The sequence below is a fragment of the Haliotis asinina genome, chromosome 8, assembly GCF_037392515.1.
Source record: "Haliotis asinina isolate JCU_RB_2024 chromosome 8, JCU_Hal_asi_v2, whole genome shotgun sequence".
Taxonomy (NCBI): domain Eukaryota; kingdom Metazoa; phylum Mollusca; class Gastropoda; order Lepetellida; family Haliotidae; genus Haliotis; species Haliotis asinina.
This window is the reverse complement of record NC_090287.1, coordinates 17,987,905-18,009,836: the sequence shown is the minus strand read 5'-3', so window position 1 is coordinate 18,009,836 and position 21,932 is coordinate 17,987,905. Positions and strand designations below refer to the sequence as shown.

General features: G+C 36.3%; 2 protein-coding genes across 3 annotated transcripts; one reads left to right on the top strand and one right to left on the bottom strand.

The window, feature by feature from the left end:
• Positions 1-81: 81 nt before the first annotated feature.
• On the bottom strand, positions 82-13,548 carry LOC137294166 (histone acetyltransferase KAT5-like). The gene is made up of 12 exons (XM_067825153.1): positions 13,516-13,548; positions 13,351-13,408; positions 12,691-12,759; positions 12,416-12,576; positions 12,016-12,249; positions 11,592-11,747; positions 11,090-11,173; positions 9,390-9,479; positions 9,038-9,178; positions 8,773-8,866; positions 7,643-7,805; positions 82-6,657 (listed from the first exon to the last, which is right to left on the bottom strand). The coding sequence occupies exons 1-12, from the start codon at positions 13,537-13,539 to the stop codon at positions 6,441-6,443; spliced, it is 1,491 nt and encodes a 496-aa protein (XP_067681254.1). The 5' UTR covers positions 13,540-13,548; the 3' UTR covers positions 82-6,440.
• On the top strand, positions 13,328-21,362 carry LOC137294168 (DNA-directed RNA polymerase III subunit RPC6-like). Of its 2 annotated transcripts, none has more exons than XM_067825154.1 (9): positions 13,328-13,910; positions 15,476-15,593; positions 16,163-16,230; positions 16,699-16,766; positions 17,919-18,031; positions 18,484-18,627; positions 19,228-19,335; positions 20,417-20,602; positions 21,236-21,362. In XM_067825154.1, exons 1-9 carry the CDS (start codon positions 13,849-13,851, stop codon positions 21,311-21,313), a joined length of 945 nt encoding a protein of 314 aa, XP_067681255.1. In that variant the 5' UTR covers positions 13,328-13,848; the 3' UTR covers positions 21,314-21,362. The 2 variants fall into 2 exon arrangements, with proteins under 2 accessions (XP_067681255.1, XP_067681256.1); XM_067825155.1 differs by lacking the exon at positions 13,328-13,910 and adding an exon at positions 15,147-15,199 and having other exon boundaries at positions 21,236-21,360.
• The last annotated feature ends 570 nt before the right edge of the window (positions 21,363-21,932 follow it).

The window sequence follows — 21,932 nt, the reverse complement described above, 5'->3', positions numbered from 1 at the left end:
TACAAACTGAAAGCAAAATTAATTCTTAAAACATGGTTTCATTCTTCTCCCAAATACCCAACTGATAACAAAGCATCAGAGTAACTGTTTAGACAGTTTTATTTGACATGATAGTTGACAAAAAATGGTCACTCTCTCACTCTTCATGATAAACTATCAAGCTCTCACGTCACACACAAACCACTCAATCGGAACACTTCCTGAGGTGGCTCTACCATGACTAACATTATCCAGCTACATTGTCAGCACTTACCCATCCTTGCTTCTTAGAAGGCTAGAAACTACAGTACTCCTACTTGCCTAGAGGGTAACTCTCAGTTTTGTTATTGGTACTTAAAGACCAAACCCTCATCAGAAAGTTCAGTTTATTTAGTTACCTTAACTTGTTCATACATCCATGCAGTCTTACATACAAGTATCTTTTAGTGGTTATGTTGGAGGGGAGTTTGACAAAATATGGCAAAGTAACACTTTCATGACTTGTGATTTCTAGTGGTTACAATTCTAGTTAGTTAGTGCTTGTTGGTGATACGTCTGTTGGGACTTTGCAAGCAGAAACTGCAGACATATTGCCTTCAGTAATGGTCTCTCAAAATTATTAGAAAATTGGTTTAATTGTTTAAGCATATATATATGGAAAATATTTTGCTGAAAATAAATGGGTGGTTGTCAGAATGGTTTACCTGATATGTAAGTCAAAACAACAACATCTATTGCTCAGGTGGAAAGGAAAAATGAAACCTATAACATTCTAATTCAACACATTTTTGAATAATGGACGCCAAAATGAACCTATAACATTCTAATACAACACATTTTTTAATGATACATGCCAGAATGAACCATTATTAAGACTGACACATCCTTGTGCACTAGAGGTTGACATGCTTTGAGCAAATATCAGCTCATTCAGGTAACCATAGTTACAACAAATAATTACTTAACTCTTTGGTCGGGGGAAGAAGTAAAGGCTACAGTATTCATCCCAGCACCATGAGGGTGGGAGAATGAATTGGATGTTTACTGACTGCATGATGTCTACATTACAAGGTAAGACATAGCAGCTTATGAACATGAATTATAATGACACACAAAATATAATGAAACCTCAATATTTTTTACATTACTAAATTATCTCTTTTAAAGAAAATACTTTCCATTTAACAAATAAATGCACAAGGTGTGTAAATTGTTTCAAGAAACGGAGGCACACCACAATCTTAATATATAAATGATATACAGAATATGACAGCGTTGCTTTACATGCAATGGTGTGTCTACAACAAACATACAAATACAACACCCAACTATTGCTGTATTCCTTCGCCTTTTACCATGGATACATCGTGACAGAATCACCAAGGTTGGAGTATTCCAGATTCCAAGGACAACTTCTATCTATCATGTGACTGACACCTGTTTTGTACACACTGCAACTATGATGATAAAACTGTAACTGGCTGAATATGGACATTGGAGATACCAGTTAGCATGCCAACAATATGGAAAGTATACTTTTGTCAAATGTAGCAAGAGTGATGGTCAAGACACAATGCATAAGTTAATTTGTTCATTCAAACTGATGTTGTTCAAAGACTAAACTGTTTCGGTTTCAACATGATGGGAAAACCAAATGGCCAAGTATCACTGCAGAATATTTTTTTCAAGACAAGGAAATGCTTAGAGAAAAGCTATTAGCTATGTATTTGAAAGCAGAACCTAACGCAAATTGCTGCTATCAAATAACTACCAGTTGATTCACCTGACATTTGAACTATTTCATTGATATTATGTTTATATTATAAATTCAACAGAGACCAAGTAAAACTTAAACAGACTTTCGAAATATGCAAATGGAACCTTTCTTCATGAAAATCATTTACACTTCATAAAATGATGTAATTACAAAAGAGGTGCTCAGTATCGTTAATAAACAAAAGCACCATACATGTAGCTTGCCCATCTGTTATATGATTCTGGTGCAGTAATGGTTGAAACTATGCTTATGATTCACAACTTCACATTAACACTTGAGATGACATGAGAGAGCTGACACGAGACAAACACATTTTGTATATTCCAAGGAATCTCATTTATCAAAGAAGCAGGGACATCACAACATTATTCTAGCATTCTAAACCGCCTCAGTTCCAGATGAAACCAACTCAAAGGCCACACTAATACATGCGACTGATATTAAGATTTAAAAACACACCCCAAAAGGTTGACTTGACTGTTAACGTCAAATCAGTCAGTGGATGCATCATAAGTTATTCATTTTTGAAATTGGAAAGAGCTGTAAATCTACACAATATGTATACATAGTCAAGGTTAACTTTTGGACATTGTATATAAGTTTCAGTGACCTATATTTAAGATAAAAGATACTCCATCAATCTTAGAAATAATGATGCATCAAATTTCGAACACTTTAACCACGAACTGTCTGAAGCAATCTCAAATGTAAATGTCTGGCAAGAAACGAACGAAAAAAAAAAAGAAAGAAAAAAAAGGTAACTTTCTGCTTCTATTCACTCTTCAATGTGCCTGTTTCACAAAATGCAGGCACTTGAGAGGATACTTTATGGGAATAAACACTGTTTGGAAGTTTCCTGATAGAGGATGTGTACTACATACAAGAAGTTAAGGACCACGTGATCCTTTCATATTACTAGCGTCAATCTGTCATGAAAGGTTGGATTAATCGAGATATACAGTAAAAATCCCTTAAAACAAATTATTCATAAAGCATGTTAAAAGAAAGAATATTTTTTTTCTCAAGTGAGCACTTGTATCCAAAATCAAATTAAAAAAAATAAATAAAAAAATGAATGAGCTGTTCACAGTCTTAGCATATATGTGTAATTCCAGTATTAGAGTTCCGGAAACTACTGCAAGTTAATGAAAAGAGTTTGGTCTCATGTGACATGATTTCATAGTGGGGAGTTGACTCGCCTGTTCAGTACAATGTTTCATAGATTAGTAGTGTTCACCTAACAATACCACCAGAAATATAGTGAATGTTTGTACAATGGCCATTCGTACACATTGATATGCGCTGTAAATAGGTTTTACCAGCAGAACAGAAAGCGACATCAATCCATCAAGCGAAGATGAGGTATCACTAAGTATAGACACAAATTTGTTATTTGCAACTTGAACCATAAATTTTTCACTTTGAAACTTGGATTTTGGCTGGATGTTATACATTGTTTGTCACATTACAACACAAATAATCTCTAATGAAAATCATGAAACAATAGCGAGTTTTCTTCACATGTATATCTACGGAAATATATACAATGTTTGAAAAAAAAATTCTCTTATCTCATAACTAAAACATTTGGGTAATGAATCTTGTTTGGAAACGGTACAAGAACCTGTTGTGAAATGTTTCACTCATGAAACAACCATCCTATAATTAAGGCTAACTTTGTTTTTGATGCAAATGAATGTTATGTACTAACTGTATATTGTATAGTGTGTCTAGTGATGCTTGGTTTAGCAATTACTGCTGTTTATACATTTGTTGTAACATGTACTTCACTGACAAGTCTTTATACCTGGTACTTAGCTTACAATAAGCAGTGTTAGTCTTGACCACACGACCATCATTACATCTCTGACTGCTATATATCACACTCGTCAACAAAACAAAAAAGACATAATTTAACAGATCAATTATTGACCTGACAATAATAATCTTACATATACCTCTCACACTACATTTTATCCAAAGAATGTACACCATCTTCATGTCTATCTCCATAAAAACTTTTTCAATTGAGAAACCTGTGACTGATCACTAATGGCTAACGATAAACACATATCCAGTGAAACAATGCTTATCCCCCGAAACTGACCCACACTTTATTACCCATATGTCCTACAAAAGTCATTCTTGGGGCAAAAGTTTGTACAATATATCTTATAGTATCCTTGTCTAACACATCTTTCTTTACATGATTTTTGCTGACTTTACTTCTGTATGTTGTGAGTATTTAGCGTGTATATGATTTGCGCTATATCCAAACTTTCTCCTTGCAAATTGGTCCTTAAGCTTGGAATTTTGAAGAAATGACACTTGGTTCACTTTTTGGATGGAATGGGACAACCCCATGAAAAAATACACCATGTCACATCTGCCACACACAGAGAGTAACAAAATAGACATGATAGAATCACTCCATAGTTATGCAGACAAATGCTTTGTGTAAACCGTGATGTCACAGTCCAAGCTGGGACTGCAATATGCATACTCGCAGGTTGTGGAATCAGATCAGTTGTTTGGTTCTTTTTAGATAACAATGAAATCACTGAGTGTAAATATGTATACTTTGACCATTTAACATATGTTAAGAAGTACATTTTGAACGTATCTCCCTTAAATACCATAAAATAAACAAACTGGTCTTTAACTTCTTTTGAGTTGTACACATAGTGAATGTTATCTCCTGAAAATAAGCTTGATGTGATACACAGTTAGGAGAAAATGATCGGTCAAGTACAAGGTTATCGCAGATGTATTTTCCTTGCCTATAATCCACAAAAGTGGTATTTGTCAAACACATGGTGTTCTATCACCTGCCCATGGGTCATTACAGAATGCCGTAAGTCCAAAACATAACAGTTGGTAATAAATGAACACATCCACGTTTTCATAAATGACAATGACACTGACTAATCAGGCAAAACATTAAGATTCATGAGATGATAAACATTTAATAATTCTTAAAAAACTACGCATTATATGTAAGATATAAATACTTCACTGGTTTGACGATTTGTGCATCTGAAATCTCACAAACTATCAAGTGTCAGGAAATAAAAAAAAACCAAGTGTGGTTTTATCGCTGAAGTCATTTGAGGCATTTTTTTAAAAGTTAATATTTCTAACTGAAAAATGGGTAAATAGTATTAACCCTGACAAAAGAAGTTCAGTAAAATAGCAGGTCTTTAATCAGTTATTTAGAAGTCAACACATGCTTGTTCAGCAGTCAGTTGCCTGGGCTCAATCTAGTGTTTTGTTACTTGCACTTGTGCAACCCAATATTACAAAGTGCAACTTACTCATGAGTCTTAACTTGCACAACATGCAAGTCAACTTTTGAGATATAAGTCAATGATAAATTTAACAGTATAAGCATAAACAGCTCATTTTTGTCTAAATTTTGAATAGCTATGGCATCAAAACATTGCAGCTATAGCAGCTTTTATAAACAGGGATTAGTTGTGTCTTTGTGTTGCTATGGTTTCGTGGATACTACATCAGGGATATATGCTTATGTTCACCGAAACCTCTGACATTTGAACACACTTCATTGCAACTGAAATTTTGCTGATGCAACTAGGTCTTTATCTAATGTTGCACCTGCTGCAAGTAGATTAACATCTCTTAAATCGAGCCCTGGTTGCCAACATAAATGTGCCGTGTGTGAAATATGCATTGTCAGCAAGCATGTGATAAATCTCCAAATCATTGTCACAAAAATGTTGTACATAAATAGGGACAATATCAGTTATGCTACCAGTTGATATGAAATGCTTAGCTGTATATCAAACTCGCAGACTAGTTTGGTTACGTTTACGGATCACACCCAGTGTGTAAAATGCAACATGCCCTCAGTGCGTCAGACAAAACAATAATCCTCAGAAGTAAACCTTAACTAACAATAAACAAAAGTGGTGGCACTTGTATTATAGAGTATATTATCATGGTCATATGTATTAAGCTTTATGAATTAAACTAGTTCATACAATGACACACTGCTAAGTATTGTAGTAAACAAATGCTATATTTAGGTAACTGATTGTTTGTAAAACAATTATTAGGAAGCCATAAGCACCCTTTGTAGTCTAAAAAAGTTAAAAAGAAAAATTGTAAATGTCTGAAATACGCCTTGAATTGAAAGGAAACCAACAAGATACCAGTATGCCTACTTCAACAATGTAGTATGTGACTTGAAAAATGAAAAAGGTGAACCAGTATACCACTGAAGGCGTAGGACCTGATTATATTTCAAACTATTTGAGATTGGAATGGGATGACAGACACACATTAATAAAAAAAAAAATTCAGAATGAAAATGGTAGAAAAAAAGTTTGTATCACAGACTATTGCTTAAAAAAAAAGAAATTAAAGATTTAAGAAAAAAATCCACAGAAGCACTTGTTCATGAAATTGTATCCAAGAAGGTTCCAGGCAGAATCCTTCACCAATGGTCAATGGTATTTCCTGTAACACACCAGTAGCTATTTTTGCATGGAAGGTGACCATGCACTCTGTGTATAGGACAGATCACTCTGTTCTGTTGATATTCTTGACTTTGGAACATCTATTCATGGAATAAGTTGTCTTCTGGAAGAGGATGGTTTAAGTACTTTCAAGTTACTAGACAGCTAGAAGGATGGGTTACTTGTTTGTCTATCACTTCCTATAGTCACCACTTCCCTCGTTTACTCCAGTCTTTTGGTTGCCAGTGGAGGCATTTTGAGTCAATACGGATTTTTCTACGAGCCATTGCACGATTATGAGAGTCCATGAGTTCATTTGATATTGTGATGATATACTGTCCTTTGTAATAATTGATGAGATTCAAATGTTGGAGTGTTGATATAACATCTTCTTTCTTGATGCTTGTCATTTCCGAAATCTCACTGTAACGAAAATGATTAGATGTTATTTAATGGATGAAATGATAAAACAAGAGGACATGGTTATCAGCATCCTACAGTTTTCTGTTCCTATTTGGTTCCTGTATTTTAACTCCACCAAGACTTTTATGTCCTGATAACATATTCCACATTTGGTTTCCCTATCTCTGTAAAGAATCATAAAACAGTTTCTGTTTTCAAACCCCATCAAGGCATTCATGTCCTGAAAACACATCTCAAATTTTGTTTCCCTATCTATAATGGTTTGAGAAAATCTGACCCCATTGGGTATATCATGCACTAAGTCAAGATATGCATGACAAGGACCATAAAAAAACAAATTGTAACCTGGTTTCTGTTTTAAACTCCATCAAGGCATTCATGACTTGAAAACAAAATTTGGTTTCCCTATCTAAAACATTTTTTTTTCTTGAGAAAATCCATCCACATAATCTCTGTTGGATGGAGCTCAAACCTTTACTTACCCACTTGTGGTGGGGGATAATAATACAAATACCAGCAGAGTGAGTTGGATTTCATGTTGCTTGTTGTATTTCACTTATAGCATGTCATCTAAATATGAGGAGAGCCCCATATGATTATTTCTAAGACATAATCAGGTTGAACTGGGATATGATTCCATGATCATTGGTTTCTGGTGTGCCAAAGCGACGTAACTCTGCTACATGTAGTGCCATAAATGACTTTGCTACCTGTGCTTGCAACGAAGGAAATAATATGATGTGTACCACACTGCATGGATTAGACTACCTAAGAACATGTGGAAAAGCTAACAACATGAAACAAATAACAAAATGGAAACGATTCAACATGTAATCATACATGCAATACGTCCTTTATGCCTTATTCTGAACAAAAAGTATCTGTGGTAGAAACGAAATATCTCACTATTATGATAATTTTAATTTCAAACATTGTACTATCCAACTAAAGATTCATAGCAACATACATGAGTGCAGCAACTTACTTAATGGTAATGAGAGGTCTCTCGCCAGTTTCATTTGGTTTGAGATTCAGCAGTATTTCAAGAATGGTCTGTGACCAGTAGCTGCGATATGACAGAAGGCCTAAGTCAGAGAGAGGCTTCTCTGGTGAACCCGTTTTACCCTCACCTTTAGAAAGTTCATAACCTGGAAACAGACAATAACATTTGCACAGATCACATCACAGAGCCAGGCTTTATGTTGCACATGTATACCATACTCAAGACACAGACTCTGTGCTCACCAGCGATCATTTTACCTTTAATTACAGGGCACCAGGAAGTGTAATATCAAGTACTATTTTCAAAGGTCTTTCAGCATGAGATCAAAGAAATTATTTCGTTCGTGCCATACATGGGATGCCTTAAATATCTATGAAAGACAGCTCAGGACAAACTTGTCCCACACAGAATATGGATGAAGAAAAAAAATATGAAGGGTCTTCAAGGTCTTCATTAAATTGACAATGCCCAACCAAATTCATATGCTGATAAGCATGTTCATCACAATTATCTGTCTGTGTAAGAAGTAAGGTCATTACAAAGATAAAACAATAAAATAACTGATAACAGGTGCAAACTAATCAGTGTTGACTGTTTTAATACTGCTGTTAAATCCTTTAGAACTGACTGTCTTAGCCTGTAAATACAAACCTCAAATTGATGGTAGCATCAATGTTGTTGTCAAAGTGACAAAGTTTTCATTAACACTGAGAAATCACAAAACATTTATCATGTGTGACCTCTCATTTTCTTTTATGATGAAAAAATAGGGTCCGTGTCATTGTAATGGTCCAGTGAAAGATAGTGAAACATACAATCAGCAATATGACATCTTAACATACATACGGAAAAAGATTTGAGGGGGTATACTGCTGCTTTTCACCCTGTATACAATAAGGTGTGAGTCTAATTTCACGCCACTTTTAGGATTATTCCAGCAGTATTGGTTGGGGAAACCTGAAATAGGCTTCACACTTCGTACCCATGAGGTGAATTAAAACCTGGGCCTTCAGCATGATATCAAAAGCTACCCCACAGCCCCCATAATAAGATGTGTCAACACAGGACAACAAAACACAATGCCATGTGAAGGCTGACTGTATAGTACTCACTAAATTCTATCAGCAGTTTTCCGTACCCTTTCCTCTGATAAGGTGGTAATGTGAGAATACAAGCTACATTATAATCTTCTGTAGACTCTTTCTCCTGTAAAAAAAAGTACACTTGTAAGATAATTTAAACAGTGCATGATTTCCAAAAGTTTGAAGTACTTAATTTATGTACGTAGATCAGGTGATCCTCCATGATCATACAGACGGAATATTACTGACAGTGGGGTTAAAACAAACAGACAAACAAACAATGGACTGCACCCACCTTGGAGAAGTAGCCAACTAAGTGATAGCCCCTGTTGTCCATCTCACACATACAGTAGAAGAGGAATGGATCTGTGTCATAGTACAGTGTTTTGTGATCTAAGAACAGCTTGGCCAGGAGACACAAATTTTGAGCATATGCCTGGAAATCAAGAACAACAAAGTGAACCCCAACAGCAAAAGTATTTTGAATTTTGTCATGCAACTTTCACTTTGCGAATACTCAGAACAAGCAACCTTGCTAATGTAGTTAATATATTTCGAGAAGGTGTTTCCATTTCAAAAGAATATACATAACAAATGCTTTTGCCATACTGTTTCATCTGAAAAAAAACAACATATATAATGCTTACCTTGTTTTTCCGTCCATCTATTTCAAAAAATGAGATTTCACCTTTTCTATAGATTTCATTTCCAGGTGGATGCCGAAGCAAACATTTGGCCTGCAATTAGAAAATTATGTGCATTTTGATATTCATGATATTAGTATACTTATACTGACACAACATGCCACAATTTCAAGAAACATACACCACTCGTTGATCAGGATGAATTCTGTGGGCATGCTACAGATAGACAGCTTCAATGAATACGCATATATTTTGTGCAATTCACTTCATTACTACCTGATGTACAAGATTGCCATGGGATGAATTGCAAAGAACAATGAGGAATGAGGTGGAGCTTATTTCATTTTACCACACTTCCCTAATATGATTTCTTCTCTTTTATCACAGGCTTACCACTTGATGACATCATAAAATGGATAGGGGTATGGTTTGAAGATTAGTGGGTTGTTCCCTAAGATGTTGCTGACATTTATTCAAGGAGCCTGCATTATTCAAATACAGGTTAATATCCCTATAAAGACTGAAAATAATATTTACAGTAATATTCGTTTATAATGAACTCAAAGGGACTGTTGTTTTCAGTTCGTTGTAAGCGAAGTTCGTTGTAAGCGATTCGGGAATGTTCGTGAATATTCGGAAATTACCAAGATCATGTTCACACAGAAAATAAAATAAGACAAAACCAACGAACATATAATTGTCATGGATCATTCATTTCATCATCGATCATGTATTTTATTATGCATCTTTAACAAAATCGGTAATTTTGTGCTTCTTTGACGTCAGCCAATCATCAACTGACTTGCTGTCAACAGACGAGCTTTCTCCGTGTGTCATGGCTGAACATATCCCTCGTCGCTTCTTAAATCTCTCTAACCACGACTGATTGGCCTTGAAATCTGTATGTCCAAGTCTGCTGTCATGTCAGTCTTGGATTTACCGCCTGCATCTACAGCTTGGATGATTTGGTATTTTGTGTCAAGATCTAGCGCTTTACGTTTCCGTGACAAGCCCTTCCATGCTGACTTGAAAGAAAGACTTCCCAGATTGCTATTTATGCCTTGACATTGTCAACAAGATTCACAAGATTAAATAAATGATAACATTTCACAGGTAAGTTTATTTTATTATGCCCTTGATCCCCTGTGAGGAAGCCTGTTTGTTTTCACAAGTTTGTTTGACACGCGAGTGGATTCGGATCAGCTGTTCGTTATAAACACGTCAATTAACGCGTGAAATAGCACAGAGGGCCCATCAATTTGTTCGTTGTAACAGATAATTCGTACTATCAGTGTTCGGTGTATACGGTAGTTAATTCATAACAACATATAGGAAAGCAGTCAGGACTTCTGAATTTGTTCGTTGTAACCGGCAATTCGTTGTAAGCGTGTACGTTATAAGTGAACTTTACTGTATATCAAATAGAAGAAATGTATGACTTAAGATTTTTTATTTCTGCTCCCAGAAACATTTTATTGCATTTTATTATCCCACTCTTCATGTACAGTGGAAGCTGTCTAAACAGGCACTCATTGGGACTGAAGAATTAGTCCGGTTTAGAAAATGTGCTGGATTGTAGAGCTGATGATAAATGTACAAGCCATGGATGGGACTGAGATTCTGTGCCGGTGCTGACAACTTGCTGGATAGGACAGATGCTGGTTTTGACAGCTTCCACTGTATTTCTAAATATATCAACTTACCAAATGTCTTTCCAAACATTTGTTGCTTTTCAAGTATTTGAGGCAGTATTCACAGATATATACAATAGGTGTCTGTGTGAGCTCCTGTGAAAGGGTGAAAATGCAAAACCGGTTAACTGCTTCATGGGATGCGGACTCATGCTTTCCAAAATACAACATATATGTTAAAAATAACAAAAATGTGTAAACAAGTTCCTTCAGTTAGTAGGTTGCAATGCATCCATCACTCTTACACACTATAATGATATTTACTTTTATAAACTTAGAGGTGGGTACAGTCAATTCATGGACTAATGAGTGAGTGAGTACTGTTTCATGCTGCTTTAAGCAATATTTCATCAATATCAGAGGGGAATACCTGAAAAGGGTTTCACACATTGTACCCATGTGGGAAATCGAACCAGTCATGTTTGTATGACGAGTGGATGCTTTAACCACTAGGCTACCCCACCATCCCATTCACGGACTAGAAATAATGCAAAGGGCATTTGTAAGTACATACCTGTGGGTAGGGAGAAAAGTACCAAGGTTTGATGCGGTAGCGACCTAGTTCTATAAGGTCAACATTTTTCATTCTTGTAACAATATCATCATGATGTGCGACCATGCTGCCTGTCTGTCTTGGCATCTTTGGGAGTGCATCTTGTGAGTCTGGTTGCTAAAATAATGACACATTTACATATCTGAAACCTGACTCAGCAACTTCACGGTAATGTTCAAAATATAAAAAGCAAATGAACATTGTCAGTTGTGATCCTGAAGCATGTCACTTTTAAATACTTTGCAACTGTTATTTTTGGAGGACTATTACTTTGTTATGCATTTTCATATTCATGTGTTTGTCAAAATTGAATAAAATGAATGATAATATACAGGTTGAGAACCCCCACATAACCTATTTGAATGTTCTGGCATAAAATTATTACCAGTGCATCTTCTTCTGCCTTTCTCTTTCTGGCTGCAGTGGCTGCTTGTGTTTTTTTCATGCCACCAGTGCTGCACATTGCACCACTGGGAGATGGAACAGCTAGGTTGATTGTCAATCCAGTCATTCCACCCAGACCTGAACCAAGGCCAGCACCAAGGCCCGCACCAAGACCAGACCCCAGACCACCTAACCCACCACCAAGTCCTCCACTGTTTGAGGTCCCATTTTGTACCTAGTGACAACAAACAAAATTTGTTAAACATTCAATTTTGTACTCTAACCTGAAAAGGCACAACCTAATTCAAGTTTTCCTATTTTACAGGACAACTGATTCAGTAACTGGTGTGTGTTATTCTTCAAGTAAATGTATTCAGATTTCACAAAACTACTGTACTTACAACAGGTGTGACAACATCCCGCTCTGGACTACTGGGGCGGGATCCACCATTGGCCAGTTTTTGGAAATCCTTCTTAGGTGTTTTGGCATCTTTCTTTGGTTGCTCCAACTTGCTGATGTCCATCCTCTCTTCTGGCACCCACTCATCAAGTCGCTTATTAACTGCACAAGGAGATGGAAATTTAACACAAATACAAACCTGTGATTGTAATCTGACTGCTCATTCTAAATGATTAACAATCAGTAACTCATAAAGCTCACACTAGAAATACTTACAATCTTCATAATGAATGTAGTATAATGGTTTCCCTTGGACATCTTTTTTACTGAGGATTTCTGCAATATCTGCAAAATAACATGCTTAGATGTTCATGTCAGATATCATGATGTAAACAAATGTGAAATGGGGAAAGAGTTTGCTCCATTACCCCATATTATTTCTTCCACAGTTTATCAGAGGTAACAACAGAGGTGATTCAACCCTATATATTTTACTTCATTTGTTTATTTTATAGTTATTGTTGTGATTCCTCTAGTCATTGTTGTGTTAGGTTTTGTTAATAATTCTTGTACATATCAATTTATAAATATTGTTTGGGATTGGGGAACGGGAGGAACTCTTACCTTAAATTTAAAGTCTGTCTCTTAATTTAATTATAATTTGAATGGTAACTTGTACGGCAAGATCATGAGAGTTAATTCCCTTGACAGTAAAGGGAGTTAATTTTCACTTCGTGCACACATTCCAGCTCCATTTTGAAACATATCGTAAAACATGTACCTAATTCCAATCAAAATAACATAAAAATTACCATTATAGAATATCTCCATTCAACATGACAGTAGTTAATACACAAAATAAATTAACCGGCATCCACATCTTGGTGTGTTGAAATGCCAGCAGGTGGCGCTCGGTATTACTTTCTCTTTACTTACGCCAACCATCGCCGTTTTTTAGAAGCACGGGCAATCTGCAACCCTCAGTTATCTCAGGCTGCAAACAATAAAAGACAAACACTATACTCTTTTCGTCAATCTCAAGAAACAACTGAAAAACATACCTTTTAACTGAAATTTACGCAGAACTTCTCACAAACGTACCTGTGCTTCCGCCATAATCGTCATGATTAGCCTCGCACTGAATTTCAAACAACGAGGTAAAGATTAAGTATTGCCCCCAAGGAAAGAAAGAAACATTGAATTTTTATATTAGATCCAAGTAGGTAAGGATGGTGTATGGGATCTATTTATAGAAATCAGTTATGGTCATTCAGGTAATATATAACCAACCAAAATCAGTCCAGGATTCGGTTCACCAAGAGCAGCAGACATAAACTTCCGGAATTTCCTCACCGGCACCAGTTCTTGCATGAAATTACCGACAGAAAACAGAGAGCGTTGTCACTTAGTTGTTTATTGTAATTGAAGAGACACATGGCGTCAGTTGTGAAACAAGAACCCCAAGAACAAGTAGAAGAAACAGATTTAGAAACAAGGTATGTATAATGTATATTTTATCTTGATGAGATCAACAACAACATTCAACATCTTAAGAGTGCTTGTCGAGTTTTCGTTGCATGGATAAGGCAGTATCATTAGTTTCACAATACGGGATAGTAAACCCTTCAGTAGTTGAATTTTAACCCGAGGATAGCCTTTTCGAAAAAAAAACCCCAACTATCTAATAAGAAATCATGCAGTCTCTATAGGAAACTGAAATATACTGATGTATTAACAATTTGCGAATTTGAAAGTCTCAGGTGGTACAACTTTTCCAGTGATGCTTTTAGCTACTGCAGTAACGGCTGTACAAATGCAACCGTTAAGACATCCTCAACGTATTGAATAGGAGAGGCCACGGTGACGTCAGTGTTTTGATCACGTGACGCGCCCGAGTACTTCCGGTAGGCAGAAGTTAAACATAAACACGAGAGAACCACACAAGCTGCATACATTTGATCGTTGACTTGTCATGCGTAACAACTCCTCCCGATCTGGTTTTCTTTTTTCTTTTGGTGTTGTATAATGAGACAGGTACACAACCTTTATTTTTCTAAAACATTTGTGGAAAGTATCTAATTGACAATATCCAGATTTCATACTTCAATGAAAGCAAGAATGTAATGCAAAAACTCCCAAGTGTTTGTCTCGCATTTCTTTCAAACAATACAAATTTTAAACAAATAATCCCTCACATACTGTTTCTTTGCTTACATATTGTCAATGACATAATCAGGAAAGGTGAGTAATCTGCCTCACCTGCCAGTCATACATGTTACATAAACACCACCCCAAACCTTCCTTGTCAACTATAACAACACATGCATCTAAATGGCATTGAGTTACCATTTTATCACAGCTTTTCCTTCTTATGAAAACAGATAAAGAAGTAGCATTGATCTAAGCTAAATCTTTAAATGGCATTGAGTTACCATGTCATCACATTAATTCCTACTTATAAAAAACACATACAAAAGCAGCCTTGATCTAGGCTAATCTCATCAACAGGGTAGTTTCAAAACTTTCCAGACACACTTGTAGTAGGCATCAGCAATATATTCTTTATTCCTAACAATTCAATATGTAAGTTAAACAGTCATCTCACAAACATAATTGTCTCGTAGCAGATATCCAGCAAGCACAGAGGTATTTTGTCATCGACATTGTGGTACTGTGTCGGAAAAACGTGTCCACTTTCCACATATTCATATGCTTTCAGTTACTTGAGGGTCTCACAGATTCGAGGATGAACTGACCTGGGGTGTCTATCAGATAGAAATAAAATGTTAAGTACATAATCCGACCATTGTTTGCCTTTCACACTACACCGGTTCCCATCGTTATCATCAACCATTGTGGCTTTCTGCCTACCCATGTCTGAGTGAGCGTGGTTTGTGACGTCACTTCCGTAAACATATGGACACCGCTATAGTGGCTAACTCTGTCTTCTATGTTGTGAATAAAACTACCTTCATGATGTTTTCATGCTATCAGTCTAGACTGTTTGGGCTGTTCAGCTACCGTGGTACTGGTAACCATGGTAACTCCTATATCTTTTCAGGATCCTCCTACTCTGTCAGTCTCACCCTGAAGGAATTGATGATACAACAATTCAAGCTGACATGCCTCAGTTTGAAGTGAAGCAGAGAGTTACAGCCATCAACAGGCTGTTGTCCACTGTAATTACAATTTTAGGCCTGGTTCAGTGTCTTACCATTGTAAATAAAGGCAACTAATTCACATTATCTGTTACCAGACAAACTCATACCAAAACATACTGAATGATATCATGATCTGACAAGTTGTACTGCAGAGATGTTCAAGAATAATGAGCTTGTCCTGGGTATGTTGTCTTCATAGTGGATCAAACACGCGAATGCAAGGTGTCACATAGGTGCCTAAAGATAGAAATGTGTTAGTCAATGAATATAGCAGTAAACTGAGAAACATGGGCTTGATTCCATGTGCACTGATACTTGTCATCGTCAAGGCAAGCATGGTGAGATGACACACAATCCATCAGATCAGACACCATCCAGTTCATATTGTATGCACTGGGTTACATGTCATCTATTCTTCCCCTGAATTCCCATAAGGGTATTTAAGATAATTTAAGATATCATGCAAGTGAATATTGGTTAAAAAATGTTTGTATTTGATAAGAGTTATAGCTTAATGTTTCTTGTGGAAAGACAGTATTCTATACCATCAGCATTCTTGACATAACATATGTTTGCCTCTTATGCAGGGGCGCATTGACTTGTTGAAGAGTGGATCAAAGTTAGTGTACAGGTTGAAAGATCCGGATGCTGCTAAGTGAGTACATTCTGAAGTGTCAGTGTTTTGCCCTATTGAAGATATATATATATGTATTCATGTGTTAGATCTTAAATGAAAAAAACATATATGTTTAGTTCAAATTGAGAACGGAAAACAAGGCCTGAAATATGAATTTAAAATAAGGCACTGTGACAAGATAAAAAGCACTGATGATACAGGCATTGACTGAAATGGATACATGGAAACAGATCATAACCAGAATCTGTTGGAGTTTAAGTGTTACTGTGTAATCAGTGCCAAGACCTAGAATAAATGTAATATAACCAAATAAAATCTCCATCTTATCATGAGTATCAATTTACACGTGATATAAATTGACATGCATCTACCAAGCTAGAAAATCTGACCATCTGATCCTGTTAATTGCTTCTTGTGGTAATGGGCTGCTGAAAACCAGTTGTAGCCTGGATGCCCACATAACAGTGAATGTTCTGTGTGTTGCAGTCAGGTGAAGGGTGCAGATCACCAAGAGAAACTGGTATATCAAATCATCAAGGAGGCTGGAAACATAGGTGACTTGTCATTTCACATTGCAAGGATAGAAATATTTAGATTTTGATGTGTGTCATAAAGCAGTGGCAAGATTGTGTGCCTACACTGAGGACAAATTGATTTAGCTTCAGATTTCACTTTTATTAAAAGTAAGATAATGAATAGTTTAGAAGTCTGCCCCACTGGTTTTTATTGTGATTGGTAAAACATGTTTTGTTATCTGTTTGTGAATCCTTCTGTAATCAAGCATGTTGTTGTAAAGAATTTTCTTAGGGTTATCAAATGTACTTGTGTAAAAGTACAATAATCACTGTCCTTATTTGAAAAAAATACCATTATTGAAAAAGTTCCAAGTGTGTCTTAACATATTGGGTATCTAATTTAACTCTGTCATCAGGTGGACTGAGGTGAAACTAGAACTGCTTGTAGCCTTATTCCAGTTTTATCAAGGCAGTGCAGTTTAATGTGGCAGTGATGCAGGTCTCGGATATTTACTGAGAAAAAAACATGATGCAGTCTCTCAAAGTTGCTTCTGTATCCAAGGGACACAACTCTACACAGGCATGGCAATACCTTGTATGACTGCCCCCCATGTCCTTGTTATGTTTTGAAAAATGTCTTCATAATGATCATTGACACCCTAGAACAAAGACTTTTTACCGTTTATTTTGATATGGTTGAGAAAGTGCTAGAATGGAGTGATCATACATGGCTATTTCAGATTGGTGAAGAACAAATCATACTTAAAGCCATACAGTGCACCTCAGATTGACATTTTTGCTTCAATATGTCAAAATCTAGATTTTGATTTTATTTCATGATACAACACATTGTTTTCGATATAAGTCTTTTAACTGTATAAACCCCTTCAAACATAATTGTATGTGTGATAATATTTAAATATGTACAATATGTAATCAAACCCTGAAGCAAGAATATTTTCTTTGTTTTAATCATACAATTATTTATATAAGAACATGAAAATTGACTTTCTGAAGAAAACAAAACATTCCTGCCTGATATACTGTGTATACAGTGTATGTCTACACATATGATCAAGATCATTTTAGACATGTTTTGTTTGTTATATTTTTCTTGGAATCATAGTATTTGACCATTTTTCTCACACTATTAAACTATGTGTCATCACCTGCATGTCCTATATTTGACAGGAATATGGATCAGGGATATCCGATACAAGAGCAATCTGTTAATGACCCAACTCAACAAGATCCTGAAAAACTTAGAAAGCAAGAAGCTAATCAAAGCTGTCAAGTCAGTGGCAGTAAGTACATCTCACCATCACCATTTGTGCAATCCTGGAAAGTATTCATTGAAAATAGTTTAAGAGGCAAGACATATCTAGATTGCTAGTGTCCTGTGGGTGTCTGAAATTTTTCATGGGTTAGTGACCATCGGGCAAACATTAGTAAATGTTGTTGTGTCACGGTATGTAAGTAATGCAGTGAAGCTGTATACGATGGTCAGCTATACTATTCAATGCAGATTCCTCCATATGATTCTGTCCAGATGAAACAAGACAGTGGTTGATGTCATAAGCAGCATCCCTGGCCATCAGGCTTCAATTCCATTACAATGAACGTAGCCACTGTGCTTGAGGCAACTGTCCCATTTCAATTAAAAAATCTACATTGTTACAATGTTTTTGTTACAATATTCGTGATTTCCCTGTTCCTGTTTGTTACTTCAACAGTTGAATATTATTCTGTAACACAGGCCTCCAAGAAGAAGGTTTACATGCTGTACAACTTAGAACCGGACCGGACAGTGACAGGCGGGGCATGGTACAGTGACCAGGACTTTGAGGCCGAATTTGTAGAGGTGCTCAACCAACAGTGCTACAAGTATCTGGATCAGAAGGTAAGAGGTCCTTGTGTTAGTTAGTATTACTCTTAGCCATATTTGTTATCGTACAGACAGCATGCCTCATGAATACTGCTGTGTACAAGGTCTTATGTAATGGGAGATATCTCAGGCAACATTGCTGTTAGATGTATCCCTAAAATGTGATCTTTTAAATTTTAACTCATGCCCTTATTATGTAACATATTTTTGCTTGTTGTGTGTACAAGTGTTGAAGTGAATCTTACAAAATGATATAAAACTGACTAATAAAATGGCTTGTTTTATCATTGGTCATCATGTGATAGTAAGTGAGGTGTGTGATTTGTTTCTCAGGCTTCACCATCTACTATGCCAGAGTCCCAATCTGTACACACAGTCACTAGTGTTCACATTTTCTCTCAAGCATGCAGTCTTCTTTAGCATGTTTTGATCTATTTGTTGTTGCGCTTTAAGCATAGTCTATTTGATGTTGCACTTTAGCATATGTTATTATAGAATCTAGCGCTATACAAAGCTTCATTATTATATAAGCAACTGACTAATAAAAGGGCTTGTGTTATCATTGGTCATAATATGCTAATCAACCATGTTAAGTATCTTTGATTTGTTTTGCAGGCTGCCCAAGCTAGAGAATCTCAGATTGACCCTGTCGCTCAGAAAAATGGTGCCTTTGCTCCCTCGAAAGATGTTTGGAAGTACATATCAGAACTTGGAATAAGCAAAGTAAGATGTACTCGATTTCATTATTCCAAGGAATATCTATTGCTGTTATTGCATACGTATCATGCTTGGGTTGTGTTAGGGAGTTTGTATGTTGCAAAATGAACCAGAATGTATTCTGCAGTCGGGTCTTTTGTTAAGTTTGAAGCTCCAGTATCTTCTGGACTTGACAATGTGTATGAATACTTTTCGTGTAATGTGATGAATGCAGCATATTTCTCAGCTGCAAGAATTCAGTATCTAAAATATATAATTTTAATGATACTTATCAGTACAACTGTGACTCTGTTGATTTTTCCTGTCATCTTAACAAGTTGTGTTCCATTGTCATAGAAGCATGTGATTTCAGCTGTTGTGTAATGACATGACAGTATTAAAGTGTAATATCCAGGATGTATCTGCATGTTTGATGTAAAGACCGCAACAGAATGTTATCAGTGTTGTTGAGTAGTTGATGAATACCCATGTGTAAGTCGGAAAGACGCATGATGGTTTTGTCTCAAGTTGTACCTAATATTTGAATTAACAGTCAACAATGATTAAGATTGTGTAGTGACAACTGCCAAAGAGGATGTTTTGGGCTGGGCTTGAATTGGTATCTTTGATTGGCTAGTGTGTTGAAAATGTATTAGAGACATGCATGAGATCTATGCATAACTTCCATTGATAATTGATATTTTGATTGATGGTTGATTTCAAGCTTGTTCTGTGCAGATACTGTGTTGGTCCAAGGTATGACTTAATAATTAATGGGGATATAATATCCTGGAAGAATGAGTGCAGCTGCCCTCACGCTTTTCAGTGACTAGTGGAATCCATCTTTGACTTGTCCTCAAGTTAGTATTAAGTCCGGCTCGATTGAGACAATAATAATTACAATAATTATTTTCTCTATTCTGATATTATTGTTCCATTTATTCTAGTTTTGCAAATTGGAAGATTCAAAAACTGGTTCAGAATTATAGCCAATAACTGTCATTGAGGATTACCATTATCAGTTCTTTTACCTGTCTTTAGCTTCAGAATAACAGACAAGCATTAAATTTCAAGGCTGTACATTTGTACACTGATTTTGTGCTCCCAGGTCCAACTGTCTGTGGAGGACATCGAGACGATTCTTGACACTTTAATTTACGATGGCAAGGTGGAACGTACTCTTGTAGCTGGTCAAGGGACAGCAGGAGACAGCGGTCAAGTGAGGCTGTACCGGGCAGTCAGACCAGTCATCCAGCCGACTGGGCTAGTGAGGATACCTTGTGGAACATGCCCAGTGAGTTATTCATGGCCATCCTACATATATGACTATTGAATGAGAATGTACCTGATGTATACATTAGATTAGCTTGACTTAGCAGGATTCTTAGGTAGGAATGCAATATTTAAAGAGGTGTTTATGAACAGGATAGATTTTTGTAGTTTACTTTACTGCTTTAGTGAGTGAGTGCAGTTATCGTTGGGTAATATTCCAGCAACTAGGGACACCAGAAATCCACTTCATAGCAATGTAGTGAATTGAATGTGGGTCTTAAACCACAAGGCTAACCCGCCCCTACTAACTGTTTAAGTTAGTGAGGAAAGTATTACGCTGCTTTAAGCAATATTCCAGCAATGTCAGTGCAGGGGTTACCACAGATGGGTTTCACACATTATGCCCATGTGGGCAATTGAACCTGGGTCTTTGACATGGCAAGTGAACGCCTTAATCACTAGGCTATCTCAGAAGTCTCAACTATTTTAGTGAAATCCCCAAGCACATGGTGAATTTCCTAAATACATCTACACAGACTGATGAAAGATGGAAGTGTTGTTTAACTTTCAGTTGCTTCATATATGTTTGTCATTCATGTTGAATAAGTATGAGGAACATTTGAAAATTTCAACTTTGTTTATTTCTGTGTTGCAGGTGTTTGATCAGTGCCATGATGGGGGAATGGTCTCACCTCAGACATGTGTTTATATGAAGGAGTGGTTGGACATATGACAGGCAGTGCTTTTGTACATTTGTAAATAAAGAATGTCATTTAGTAATACATGTGATAGCATTTCATCATTGCCAGAAATGCAACAAGAAGCTTTATTTCAGTAGACAACCTGTTTTGTATTGGAGCAAACAATGCATGCGACATATTTTCGGAAAGGAATGTGTTCTTTTCGGAAACTGTGAGGCCCATATATCTGAAACATGACTGATCCAAGCAATAAGACCCCTAAAATTAGCTGCTGTGTATGAACAAGGGGTATAGTTCCATGGATACAATTCTTTACTGCAATGAAAGTCATGTTTCGGTGAAGGGTCTATCAAATTTATTAAGCATAAAAAGTTGCAGTTATTGAAAGAAAGTTGTATATCCTGTGAATGATCTGTCTGGTTTGTGTCATCTAGATGGATCTTCCTTGAGTAAAAAGATGTTGATGATGATATTCCTTGACTGCAGTGTCAGTTTCTACACTGCACTATTGCTTCATTGTAACAGTTTCTTACATCCATGTGCATCATCCCAACATTCTAAATCCCATTAATGAGGCTGATTGTGGGCTTCTAAGAAAAATGTTATCCTCACAACCCAACATATATATATGGATCATTGTAAAGTTTGAGC

Bases quoted from the DNA above. Each gene is read 5' to 3' on its own strand.
- LOC137294168 (XM_067825154.1), top strand. From the start codon at position 13,849: ATGGCGTCAGTTGTGAAACAAGAACCCCAAGAACAAGTAGAAGAAACA. The intron at 15,594-16,162 runs GTAATTACAATT...CCTCTTATGCAG, and splicing joins TCAACAGGCTGTTGTCCACT to GGGCGCATTGACTTGTTGAA. The intron at 18,032-18,483 runs GTAAGTACATCT...TCTGTAACACAG, and splicing joins AAGCTGTCAAGTCAGTGGCA to GCCTCCAAGAAGAAGGTTTA.
- LOC137294166 (XM_067825153.1), bottom strand. From the start codon at position 13,539: ATGACGATTATGGCGGAAGCACAG. The intron at 13,409-13,515 runs GTACGTTTGTGA...TATTGTTTGCAG, and splicing joins CGATTATGGCGGAAGCACAG to CCTGAGATAACTGAGGGTTG. The intron at 8,867-9,037 runs GTGGGTGCAGTC...TTTTTTTTACAG, and splicing joins TAGTTGGCTACTTCTCCAAG to GAGAAAGAGTCTACAGAAGA.